This window comes from Ischnura elegans, chromosome 8, assembly GCF_921293095.1.
Source record: "Ischnura elegans chromosome 8, ioIscEleg1.1, whole genome shotgun sequence".
NCBI lineage: Eukaryota > Metazoa > Arthropoda > Insecta > Odonata > Coenagrionidae > Ischnura > Ischnura elegans.
In genome coordinates this window covers 34,102,244-34,116,637 of record NC_060253.1, presented here as the reverse complement: position 1 = coordinate 34,116,637, position 14,394 = coordinate 34,102,244, and the positions used below count along the sequence as shown (strand labels likewise).

The following is a 14,394-nucleotide window of genomic DNA, read 5'->3' as shown; positions in this document are numbered from 1 at the left end:
TCCAACCAATTAATTCATGTTTTAAAAAAATGTCCATTTTATCTCACAGGATCGTCTACCAAAATGTGAGATACTCAAATTCCATCCTGCCAGAGCAATAGAGTTGACTATTCATGACAGCAGGACATCCTCCAATTTCCTTCCACATCCATTCTCACTCCATCACACTCAAAAATAAAAATAAAACAGCATGCAATACTGCATTCAAGAACATGGAACTACAGACTGCTAATCGGAACGGACAGTTCACATATTTTAGCCAACAAATTGGTCACACCAGTGAGAAACTTGAGAGACATGGGTTTGCTAATTGCATACTGAAGCTATAAATTTATAAAATTCAGTTTTGCAAGCTGTTTTATTCATAGATAAAGGATCAATATTCGCTGCATTTACCTGATTACATTTTTTTTTTGGGAAAGAGACTGAAAAATAAATTGAAAACGAATATTTCTTATAGCAGAACTTTAACATCTCCCATGAAAATTGTTCCAAAATGGCTGCAAAAATTCATTCATTTCTTACAATGAAACAAAAAGTAATAGTTTACCAATTCTACCATTAAGCTATGAAAAAGAATTATTTAAAAATGCAAAAAACCTACCAAAATTATTTAAAATGCAAAAAAAGATTATTCGCATAATAGCTAATTCCAATAATAGCTCCCAGCAAACCTATTTTTGAAAAACTGGAAATCTTACCACTCCCTTGTATATATATTCTTGAAACAGTCTCTCTTATTAAAAAAAACCAAGACATGTTTATTAAAAATTGTGACATTCATAGTCATAATACAAGAAGCCAAAATGAAATCCATGTAAGTCAGCACCGAGTAAATAAAACAATTAAAGGCATAGACCATCAGGGAATACTTGTGTATAATAAATTGCCAAGCTATGTAAAAAATATCAAAAGTTCCTTTAAATTTAAGTGTGCCGTGAAAAAACTACTTTTAAGGAAATTATTCTATAGTGTGGATGACTTTTTAATGTAAAAAAATTTAAGTGTGTAATTGAAATGTGTTCACAAAAAAAAAATTTTGTAAACTATATGTATTTATATATTTTTTATATTGTTTTGTTATTTGAGCATTGTTTTTCCATTCATATTGTGTAATACATGTAACATCCTTGACAAAGCCATGCATAATGCAAATGCTTATGGTGACTTAATAAATCAATCAATCAATCAATATCGATGGCTAAGTTCTAATAACACATATCTAAAATTTTGGCCGGTCTGAGTAAATACTAAATTGAAGCAAAAAACAACTCTTTGTTTGCAAATGTATTCTTCTTTTTCAGTTTTCTGTTTTTGGTTTTTAATTTCAATTAAAACAACATACAATTAAAAAAATAAATCGTTTTTTTGCTCTCCTGAAAAGTTGCTATTTTTGAAATACTTGTTGTTAGAACTTAGCCATCGATATTTAATGGCCTGCTGCAATGCTTACTGCAGAGTAGCATGACAAATAATAAGAAATATGATTATGTAAGGAAATATATTTTTAGAATATATCAAAGATATTTTTTCATGGTTTGACTTTAATTACAATAAGCATTGTTAGTACTTTGTGAACTATTTTTATGGCCAGAATCTCAATTTCCTTTTTATACGAGTATTATGCATTAAAATATCGAAAAGCTAAGCCATTTTATGGAAAGGGGCATCACAAATCCCTGACATCTTAAAACAATCCACACTTACCAGTATTCCCTGTCTCTCACTTTCCAGCCAGCCTATTAGTTGTTGAATAGAATTAATGATGACAACATAAGCTTTTCAATAGTACGACACCTCTAGAAAATTTTTCTTTTTAATTATGAGTGGCTGAAAACCATTTCTCATCTTAATTGCATTTCATATCGAAATGTCATCGCATTGAAAAGTCATCAACTTTGATGGCTTGAGTTTTCTTTCCCCCAAAAAGGAATAGAGATACCATGCTCACAATTCTTTTGGCAAACTCACATGCTCTACTCCTGAGATCCCAGACCTTGAGGGTGCGATCGTGGCTCCCACTCACCACCTTGGATGGTTCGCCCAGAAACTTGGCGGCAAGCACCTTCCCGCAGTGACCCGTAAGTGTATGCTGCAACGAGATAAGATAAGATACACATTTATTTAAGTTCTATGTCATCCTGTCCCTTAGAATGTAAACATAGTGAAATAAAAAGAAAAATATCAACTCCAAAGGTCTTATTTTAAATTAATAACACAAAATATTAAATAAATTCCACAAAGCAGGCATACACGTCCTGGTCATATTATAGGTTCCTTTCCACCAGGGACCTCATTATCGCTATTGCGTCACGAGTTGAAAACTTTCCGACCATGGGCAATTTTAACAGGTGATTTCTTAATAACCACCTATTAAAATTAGGGCGCTCTTAGCCCCGCTCTAAGGTTGCCTCACACAGCGGCAGCCGGAAACAGAATGATGTAACACGGGCTTTTCTCAGCATTCATACTTAGCCGTCGCGTTTTCGGGCGCTTGAAAATTTTCACTTTTCATTTAATCGCGAAAAATAGATATCGTCATTTAAAAATCTAAAAGCGTGAAATACGTACTCCAGGAGTAATAATCTTTCGATTTAGGCAACAAAAATAATAGGAAACCACCCTATTGTTTGGGGGGCCGGATGTGGCGCGCAGGCCATATTTTGGAGATCCCTGGCCTAGGAAGTAAGTATGATGATTTTTTTGGGGTGCTAAAAGTGGTTTAAAGTCACGTAATGCATTTAATAAATATTTTTTTCGCCGATACCCAAGGGCCCCCAAAAATAAAACGCAGAGAAATGAGTGGAATCATTAAAATACGCTAAGTGGCAGATTGCAGCACCCAAACATCGACCTTCATGGAAGACCGAGGAAAAAAATGAAAGTAGCAGTGGGTCAAATCCGGGCCGAAATTGTTTTCGATGTGAAGACGAAAATTGCGAACGGTGCAAGAAAATTGACCACCTTATCGAAGAGCTTTAGCGTAAAGCGAAAAGGTGGCAAATATACCGTTAGGCCGACGTGTATTATTACGCGGGGCGAAATGTCCGCTTAGGTCCAGAAATCCCGAAATAGGGTTAAGCGCATTATTAACCGAACTGAAAATGTTTCCACCGACAGAAAACTTAATCATACACTGGGACAAGTAACGGGATTCACACACGCTTGTCTTTAAATAAAGCCACTCTGAAATGAAAATCGTCCCACCTTATCTCACCCGTGGCTAATCGGAGGAGCGAATCCAATTTTTCCTACGGCTGGCGCGGTGATGCAGCCGCAGGGGAAATGCATTTTCCCTTGCCTAGGGTTAAAAACTGTAGTCAGGATCGGAGCGAGAACGTCTACTGACCACGCACGCTCAATCATTACGTTAGTGCAGTAATCAGTCAAATTCACCCATTCGAGCCCGGCCAAGTCTTTCTTCACAAAGGAGGGTACAAATTACCTCGGAGGACATATACATACAAGATGCGGCTTCTTTTCACCAAAGCGGAGGCTGCGCCGAGACCAAAAGCTGATGGCAACATTAAAATCCCAATTTCACAAGGCCGTAGCAAAGGGAGAGAGGTCAACAGGTTCAATCCCCCCTTGAAATTATTGGGAGATGCAAGTGTTCAGCATACCCCAAAAAAATAATAGGGTGGTTTCCTATAATTTTTTATAGACTAAATCGAAAGATTATTACCCCTGGAGTACGTATTTCACGCTTTTAGATTTTTAAATGACGATATCTATTTTTCGTGATTAAATGAAAAGTGAAAAATTTCAAGCGCGCGAAAACGCGACGGCTAAGTGTGAATGCTGGGAAAACCCCATGTGACGTCGTTCTGGTTCCCGCTGCCGCAAGTGAGGTGACCTTGGGGCGAGGCTTTGAGCGCTGATACGACGCAGTATGCTAGCAGGTAGCTGAGTGCCCTGCTAGCTGATAGCGCTTGGCTTAAATAAGGATTATTAATACCTTATCAAACGAAGAAAACTTACCGACCTTAGCCAGTTTTAATAGGTGATTATTAAGACATGTTTCCCTGAGCTCTGTGCCTCATGCACGCATTGGTAATCTCAGACGATGTAAAACTCCTATCTACTCGTATAGAAACTAGTTCCCTGTGACGTCACGTGGAGTGGCATGGCGTGGGCGCCAATCTGGCCGTTTTCAAATGAGGATAAAAATGGACCATTGCCATTTGTCTAAACCGGTATTTCTAAAACGAAATAATTTGTATATTATGAATACACTACTGGTGGGTAACGAATCGCATTCAATGCCTTTCGTTTTCTTTGATGAAGGAAACTACCCTATTAGTCTAATTCCAAGGAGTTATCCTTAAGATTTCTAAGGCGCCATTAAATTTTTAACAGGCAAAATATTTACTTTCAGTGACCATTTTACTCCATCTTCTACATCTACATAATACCCAGTATGTCGCCTCAATAGGCGTGTAGCGGGAGCTGTTAGGACACCAGACGTTTACACACTATAAGGAAATGATCAAACGAAATTACGCCGACCATTCATTGAAGTCTTTTACCGTGCGGGGGTAAAACGAATTCCCATACCTATCTATTCGGCAAACTATCACTCCTAATTTATCGTTTCTTTCGGACCACGAAATGTAGCGGGGTTCTAATGATGTCCTGCATGTCGCTCTTTAAGATATCCATACTCAATTGTTCAACCAATCTAAGCCTAGCGCGAACGCTCCGAGTCTCGAGAGGTTCCCGGCCTGGTTCGTTTCACATCTGAGTTAACTCTTTCAGTACGTCCGTAGTAGTTTTTTACGAATGGCGCCGATTTCCTTTGTATTTTATTTAGTTCACGGATTAAGTCTTTCTGCACCGGATCCCATATGCTATTCGAGGAGTGAGCGTTGAAGTCGAGGACCCCCATATAAATTGTTCTTTGTGCTTGGCATTTCTGTTTCATTCTAAACAAAGGTAAAGGACAAAAAACGAATTGACAACGAGCAATGTGTAAAATCTTCAATGATTGCAAATTAAATTAACGCCTCAGTATAAGTCGGCGCAATACTTGGGCGGGTCACAAAAGATGCCAAAAATGAAAATTTTCTGAGCGATGTCACTATGAACTTCAGAACGGTCGAGCATGGTTTTCGTGGGTTTAAATGACGCTATTTCATTACGAAGTAATTCATAACCGCTGACTCATATTTATCTCAGGATGAGAAATCATCAGGAAAGGTAATTCCTTTATCCATTCCAGCTTGAACGGAAATCCCACGAGCAGCCATGGTTACTTTTACTAGAGGATATTGGACATGGTTACTTTTTTTATTCATTCATTTGGGAAGTAATACGAAATGCGGAAGGCCTGCGGGTTAATATAAGAAAAATTAATGTAAAAAACACCTCCACATTTTATCCAGCCTTTCTAGCAAAAACAATGTAAGGTCATTTCTTCAGACCAATTGGAGCTACGAATCTATTCAATAAATAATTATACTTGGGGACTTTTCAAATGCGTGACGCCAATTTTAATGCTTTCTTATAAGTAAAGTTGAGAAGTAAAAAAAAAGAAAAACAGAAAGTATTTACCAGGACAATGATATTTTCATTAAAGTCAAAATACACCTATCATTCCGCATGAGTAAGTCGTTTTTAATGAGCTTTCGCCGCTAAATATTTTAAAATTTACATTTCAAGCATGCAAACTTCTACAAGCCCATAGAAAAATACTCCATGGATGAAAGAAAATTGCAGAAAAAGATTTAAAAATTCAATTTTGTAAGAAATGTGAATTACACCGTTACATTGGAGGCAAAGGAAAATTACAACATAGACACCTCCACTCTCAGAGATTTACTTGAAAATGAATGTTGCATTAGAAGACATATCAGCGGTACGAAATCTTTTTGTGCCAGCATATATCATACGAGTACTGGAAACCCGCATTCACAAAAAATGGAAAGCATTTTTATTACCTTTAATTTGTAAAATAGAGGCTAAATAATTACATTCCTTCAAATTCGTCGGAATGAATAACTGAAACGTACATAATATACATAACGTACATACTACATATACCGAAATCCAACATTTATGACGTAATCGCGGACCCTTGGGATAGTCATCGCGACCCCTCTTGGTTTCGCAAACCAAAATATGGGAACGAAGGTGACAGCTTGAGTTTCAAACGAGTAATCCGCCACGAAAAAGGACCAGTGTAGCGAGAGTGATGCGTCCATTTAACGAATGTTTCCGGTCAGGTAGAGGTAGATGACCAGCGAAAACTTGAGAGGACGGAGGAAAAATAATAGACCTAAGAGGTAGGCTTGAAACAAATTCACCATGAAATGCAATGGAAGGAATGAACCCGGAGCAACTTGAAATTGCGCGTCCGTATTATACAATAAACCTGCCAGGAATGCCTCGGGAGGTCGGTGACTAAGATGAGATCGTGGAGAATGAAAAATCTTTGGGGGAATAAAAAATACAGGGACATCAGTTCCGTCCAGTTCAAATGCCTGGGAGGAAGAGCAGGAGCGTAAGAGACAAGAGCACGATGGTGCCCTAATGGGCTAATTCCAGGGGCAAAAACCAAAGATAAACGCGATAGTTATTAGAACAAAATGAATGCGCGTAGGCGTATCCTTCGCACCTTTATTCAAACTAAAAAGTTCCCAAAGAAGAGGAAAAGAATAGGCGAAAAGAATAGGCAAAAAGTAAACAGTTCGGTCGACGGCAGATAAAGCTGAAGTGAGACTAACATACCATGTACGTGTTCACAATATTTCATAAATTTCTACTCTTAGGTAAAATGTGAAAATAATATAATAATCGACAGACAAAATTACGAGTTATTGGAATTATTGGAGTTAATCGAGTTGTTGGAGTTAATCCAGAAGATATGTTACATTGATGATGCTTAACTAATGTATTTTCGCATGATGAATCTTTATAATCACTCAATATATGGGAATTCCTAACACATAGCATTTTTCAGGTGATTTCGGGGTAACAAGATGCCAATGCCATACCATTTTTACGGCAAACTATATTTTTCTTGAAACACGAGCAATTGGAGAACAGTTAGTATACTATATTTTGAAATTTTCATTAAAATTACATACTTGGATTTTCTCGCATCTCCATCAAGATTTTCCGCTGAGCTCACCCTACTATCTCCTGTCACTGTACACACACACCATCTACATCCTTGCACACCCATCCGCTATCCCTGCAAATAACCCGCGTCCTTCCCACACGTGCAATCATCGCAATCCCCAAATACAAACCGCTTCCGTTCACCCACTAATCCTCACGGATGGGGCACCGTTTTGTTTTCCAACAACGTACGCCCGCGCTGTTAATGCCGGAAGCATTATAAAGGGAAAATAAAAATATGGAGAGAGATAGAGCAGGAGAAGAGGCAGGAGAGAATGCAAGGAAGGGAGATGGATGAGAGAGAGAGAGAAAAAAATCCTCAAATTAATCGAATGAGACTTGTCGTCGTTATTGCCGGTGAATCTCCGTTCCGCAGTTATTTTTTTTCTCTCTCCTACCACCGCACCTTTTCTCTTCAATCCATCCAACCTCAAGCCGAGAAGGGGACCAATTCTAAGCTTCGAGATGGCCTGGACGTGACTCGACGAAAGGTAATGGGACTCGCGGCGGGTTCCGCGTTGTCGTGTGAGATAGAGAAAACGGGTGGACATTGTCATGCCGAGACCTTGTACGTGGGTGTAGTCTCGCAATAGCCGGCGAACACCGAATGGTATGCACTAGGGTGCTTAATTCTAACCACTCTCTTTCCGGAGCGTAATGTAACAGCCTTTGGGAAATCCGAAAAAAAATTCGCAAATCATTCACGGGGAAAGCGACGCATTGCAAGGGTAAGTCAAAGAAAGGGAATGTATGGGGAAGTATGTATCATTATCGGAATGAATAATACGCCAACTATGAATTTGCTACACTTCGAAATACATTTATCAGAATTCTACCGAATTAAACTCACCAAACGCCATTCTTTAAAGGTCTAATACAGTGAGGAAAATGCAGAATCGGTGCATAATTCTATGCTGGACGTGACTCGACGAAAGGTAATGGGACTAGCGGCGGGTTTCGCGTTGTCGTGAGAGACAGAGAAAGAGTAAACGGCTGGACATTGCCATGCCGAGTGGGAGAGACCCTGTATGTAGTTTTAAAGGCTCGCAATACCAAATGGTATGCATTATGCACTAGTGTGCTTACTAAATTTAACCACTTGCTTCCCACAGCGAAATGTTACAGCTAAGCCTTCAGGAAACCAAAGAAAAATTTCCGCATATCATTCACCGGGAAATCGACGCATTATGGGGGAAACTCAATGAAATCAACCTTTATTGTTCAGGGCAAAAAAGAACTCCCACACTTATCAGTTCGGAAAAATATCTCTCTTAATTTTTCGTTTATGTCCTCGAACCCGGAAATATAGCAGTTCTAATAAAATATTCTTCGTATCGCTTTGAAAGATATCTATCCTTAATTTGCTCAGCAATCTAAGCCTAGCGCGTAGCCTACAAATCTCCCAACCTAATACGTTTAACGCTGCGTAACGAATAAAGTCATCTGAACTACGAAAAAGAGGATATAATTGAAGCACTGAGGTATTTTACCCAATGTTGTTCTTAAGTGATGTATAAATATTTGCCTAAAAGTATAGCACGGTTGGTACAAGGTTCCAGCATTCGAATATCGTCACTTGTCCTTGATAAAAATCCACTCTATCTCTAAATCAATTGCCTTCGGATCATCACGTACAATTTTAGGAATAGCAAGAACAAATTACAAATAAACCTCTCATAGATATATATTGAAATTCCTTTACGCACTTACTTACAATGAAGACATTGAAAAAAAATAAACCTGCAAACTTACGTTCAGCCAAATTAAAGTCAAATATGGAGTCAAATGAAAATTGAAGCATCAAAGAAATATTATATTAAATAAAAACATAAAAATTATAATATTAACAAAGGCAAATTTACCGCATCCATCCGCGCCAAAGAGCCATGAGGTTCTTCTGATTAATCGGACACAGTATACATTTTCCCTGATGTTATGATGAAATTCCATGACCTTTCCCTGCTCTGTAACATCCTTGTGAGATCATTCCGATCGACAATATAATATAAACATTTTTGTAGAAATCTCGAATATTTGAGGCGGAAATTTTGACCGAAGACAATGAAAACGATTTATAAATAATCTCACCATATTGAGGACACCTGATGTTATGAATGACATTCCATGACCTCTTCCTGACCTGCAACACCCCTGTGAGGTCACATCGATCGAAATAATAAACATTTTTTGCCGAAATTTAGGATATTTGATGCAGATATTTTGACTGAAAGCAAAAATAAATTTTTAAATATCTCAAGTATAATATGGATAACGATTGTTGCTTTTATCTAAGTGTTACAAATTCGCTCTAAGGTATAGTTAGTGATTCGGAGCAATCTATGGAGGACATGGGTGAGGATATTGTCGTTCATAGAGACCGAGAGAGCCCGTGGGTGCAGGGGACGCAATAGCCGGCATGCACCGAATGGTATGCACTTCAATTCCCTTTTATCTCCTCGGAATGAGGTATGGGAGGAGGAGGAGAAAGGTGTTTGGAGTCTCGCGAACAACGTACGTACTGCAGCAACCCTCCGCACCTCCGCCAGCCCCCTTTTTCATTATTTCGAGGGGAAAAAAATTGAAACGAGCTGGAAGAGGATCGCCGCCGCCACTTCTTGCGGCCTTTTCCCATTCGGCGTTGTCACTGCCTTTGTTGCCGAGGTCGTTTGCACCTAGCGGAGAGAGAAATGCCTCTCCTGTGGGTGGGAAAGAAATAAAGACAGACAGAAAGAAGGAGAGGGAGGGTTGGGAGGCAACATGCATGCAACGAGAGCATTAGCACTGAAACCGCCGAACCTTCTTAAGGCCATTTTATCCGGAGGACTTAAAACGTGATTCACTACCTCAGAGCAGGGGCGCAACAATGGAGAGGGAGGGTATTCCCCACACCAAGTACGATTGCAGAGTGACCAGCCCCCTCAGAAATCATACGAGGGAGTTAGAAGCCAAGGGATACAAGTGATTTCTTTTCTAAACAGAGCTAGGTACAAAAATTGATGGAAGAAATATACAAAAACTTGGTGGCCCAGGGATACGAGTGAGTCTCTATTTTATGCTGACATCGAGTGGAAAAGCTGATGTACTACTAAATATCTACTTGATAATGTAAGTTTTCTCAACCTAATTTCTACACCTACCTGTTTGAAAAGAATATTACTTGCATCTTGGCTTCTAACCCTCTAATACATAGTGGCTCATTTTTTAACATACACTGCCCGTTTTGCAAAATTATTTGCATCTTCATCCCAAGCCACTCCGCTCTTATTCTTTATTTATTTCATGTCACAACACCGAAAACAGCCATAGTTAGCCTTTACAACGGGGGTTTCAGGAAAATTAACAATTAAACGTACACGAACATACATGATAAAATCATAAAATACATACATGCCCTGGATATGGGGCATTCTACCCAGGCGAGAATCGAACCCACGTCCTTCGGTTTTTGCAGGTGAAGACTTTACCCCAATCCCACAGAAGCCGAAATTTCATTGAATGCTGAGCAGAATTTTAAATGGGGATAAAACTTCCCCCCTCACCACTTATCTAGAGTCCAGGAAAAAATTATAGGCCCCCATTAAACCATTATTATAAGGGGGAATAATGGGGGAGGCAAGGGGATATTGTACCCCTCACGATTCGAGGGGTTTTTGAGCCCTTGCTTCGGAGGAAAGCTGAAACTCTATCACTACGATAAAGTATTGAGATGAAGTCCATGGACCAGAGATTGATTTCGCATTGGAATTCATTTATGAATATTGGGCTACACTATGGGAAATAGACACGATTCATGAAGCAAAGATACATAACATCATTCCATGCGCTCGAATATAGATTACAACCAAAATAACACAAACTTAACTATTATGGCGAAACTTTCAATGCCTTGATGCATTATTCTCATCAAGACAATGATAGCTACGTTATATGAGTTTTTAGGGCGAGTGATATTTCCCTTGTTCTATATATTTTAGAGCTTAAAGTGCAGTGAAAAATCTTCATTTTGAAGCTACATAATGGAAAACATGAGGTTTTTCCTTCGAGCGTCCTTCACTAACGCCACGGAAACGTTAGTGAAAAAAATAGCTGCGTGCATATCTACATGTTATTCTACGGTTTGATAAAAATATTGGGGAAAAAACGAAGGGGAAGAAAGGGAAAGGAACATGAAACTATATAGGACGAGGATCACAGTCACGTAGAAATTTGTAGGAGAAGAAAAATGGAGGATAAAACTGTAGTTCAACTCGGACATCAAACTAAGAAGCTTCTGATTTCGGCTTTATCATTTTCAAAATCAAATCAGTAATAGTGCATTTTGTGTAGAATGGTGCCATCCCTTTCCATCCCCATCAACCAACTTGTTATGTTGAAATAAAAGGTAGTTGCACTTTTCCACAAGCATTTAATGTTTCGGTTTAATGACGCGTTTCGGCTCACAGAGCCATCACCTGGTAACTTGTGCAAGTGCAACTACCTTTTATTTCAATAAGTGGAACTTCCACAATAGCACGCCTGCATCGGTTTATTTTTGTTATGATTTATATATTCACTCTACAGCAATCTCTTTTCTTATTTTCCGGTTACATAAGAGGAGATCACCGACAAAACACTTCCTTACAAAGATTTCCCCATTCTGATGCTAAATGTTTCCCTGGCATCCCATGCCACACGTCGGAAAATCATCGACCATGACGTTATGTAAATGCGCTCACCACAACCGCTACACTGGAATGATCTGTAACCAGCGTGTTTCCCGACGTCGAAAAGCAGGAGAGTTTCCGGTCGAAACGTTTTCTTGCGTCGGCATTCCTACCAACAACCCAGGCGTCTCGGCGGAATAGCTTGCAGTTGTCAACTATCCAAATAAAAACCACCCGAAACAATAGGATTCTCATGAAGAAAAACACGAAAAAACAGGGTACGATTTTAATGCAATCTCAGCCATTAAATGCAATAACAGAAACCCACACTTGAACCACAACCCTCGGGGACAAAGGGTCGAAAGAGAACTCAAATAAAAGATATTATCAGTAACTTTTAACGCTTGCTCGTTTACAATTATAATTCATTTGGATCTCATGACTATTCATAACACTTACTTGAAGTAGATTTCACGCTAAAGCCTTAAACGAGTAAAATGACGTTCGTATAATAATAATGAGCCTGGTATCAGACGGGAACCGTCAGTTATGAGTGAAAGGATTCCTTTATTCTTTCGTCACCTGGGGAGAAAAAAGGAAGATATTATCCACTGGCCCGCAACCATCACCTCATGAAGAAAATAGAGAAGTATTTTAATCCGTGGGAGCATCTCAATTCATGTTCTCAGGTTGTAAAGTTACATGAAAAGTGCAAGGACCCGTGACGCACAGTACAGCTGAGCATTGTTATGACTCCTTGAATAATGATATGATATAGAGCCAAGGAATTATTATTCCACCACAACGATGTCTCTCGAAATCTCACTTAGGCGAGATATGATTTAAAAAAACTTAACTCAGGGCAGTAAAGGTAATTACGAGCTAAGATGCGCCAAAGAAGCAATTTTACTGAATTCACGGTAAGTAAAGCCTGAATCACACGATCATTTTTTTTTGTCGCGAAAGTAATCACTATCGAGATCACTTTTCCCGTCACGAAAAGCAATCGCTCTTGTGATCATTTTTCTGAATCACACGGTCACTCCCGCCGTCGCTTTTCGCATCATTTCCAATATCACAGCTCGTTGTCATAGGACCCACATCACGAAATTATGTAGCGTATTTGTTTATTTATGTCGTTCCCACAATTGTCAAACGTTGCGCTGCAATCGCTCCATAGGGGAATGCGTTCCGATTGGCTGATATGGGGTTTTAGTGACGGTTTTAGCGACGGAAAAAGCGACCGGACGAGTGATGAAAAATAGCGATGGGAATCCACATCGCGATCGCTATCGCGAAAAACAATTGCCGCCGACGATCATTTTGCGCAGTGCTCGCGATAGTGATCACTTTCGCGACGAAAAAAAATGATCGTGTGATTCAGGCTTAAGTAAAGCCTGAATCATACGATCATTTTTTTTCGTCGCGAAAGTGATCACTATCGAGATCACTTTTCCCGTCGCGAAAAGCAATCGCTCTTGTGATCATTTTTCTGAATCACACGGTCACTCCCGCCGTCGCTTTTCGCATCATTTCCAATATCACAGCTCGTTGTCATAGGACCCACATCACGAAATTATATAGCGTATTTGTTTATTTATGCCGTTCCCACAATTGTCAAACGTTGCGCTGCAATCGCTCCATAGGGGAATGCGTTCCGATTGGCTGATATGGGGTTTTAGTGACGGTTTTAGCGACGGAAAAAGCGACCGGACGAGTGATGAAAAATAGCGATGGGAATCCTCATCGAGATCGCGAAAAACAATTGCCGGCGACGATCATTTTGCGCAGTGATCGCGATAGTGATCACTTTCGCGACGAAAAAAAATGATCGTGTGATTCAGGCTTAAAGGCCTGTTTACACGATACATTAACACGTACGAGTTAATGTACGTTTGCGTGAATGATTTTTGTGGACCGGAACGGAACATGTACGAATGCATGAACCAAATTAGAACAGGTTCTATTTTCTGTGCATGCATTCGCACAAGTTGGGTGGTTACACGGTGCATTTTGGCGTTCATTCTCGCATTCATACATTTAGACATTAACCCGTACGTGTTAATGTACCGTGTAAATAGGCCTTAAGAGTAAGAAAGCGAAAATAAACTACCCAAGTCCGTTGCTCATACGGAGGAAAATAGCCTGCAGTAAGGGGGATGAAACATTCGCAAGACCTCGAAATAAGTTTCAATAACAGGGTGAATGGTGGTGAAACTGTAAATGTGGATCCACGGAAAATTCATTTAAAAATTCTGTAATGGCGACTAACTTTCTGATTTTGCACATTTTTCCATTAAATTAATTCACAGCACACAATATGGATCGAATAAAAAATTGAAATGCCAAAGGCGCTAGTCCAAACCCAGCCATTAAACGGCATACTAAAAACCAAGCCCACCCATGGATTTTTTTCGCAAAACGGCTACAGGGGCCCTGCCCTACTATAGTTTGAGGTGGATACTCAGCCCATGTTAGCTCAGTACGCAAAGTTTATTTGATGCTTGAAAAGGCGAAAGGGTAATCGTTAGATGCTTCCAGATAGAATAGGCAAAAAAATTCTTACAATAAAACTCAAATATAAATCCTTATCAAAACCATAATACAACTATATAAGTAATCAGCTGAT

The 14,394-nt window shown here is 39.4% G+C and overlaps 1 protein-coding gene across 2 annotated transcripts in view; it reads right to left on the bottom strand.

Annotated features, from left to right (window-relative positions):
• LOC124164363 (autophagy-related protein 16-1) overlaps positions 1 to 14,394 on the bottom strand; it is a 427,221-nt gene that overhangs the window by 31,706 nt on the left and 381,121 nt on the right. For both annotated transcript variants that reach the window (XM_046541655.1, XM_046541656.1), the window contains exon 8: positions 1,972 to 2,092. In XM_046541655.1, the coding sequence (XP_046397611.1) occupies positions 1,972 to 2,092 (121 nt within the window). The remainder of the gene's footprint in view (positions 1 to 1,971; positions 2,093 to 14,394) is intronic.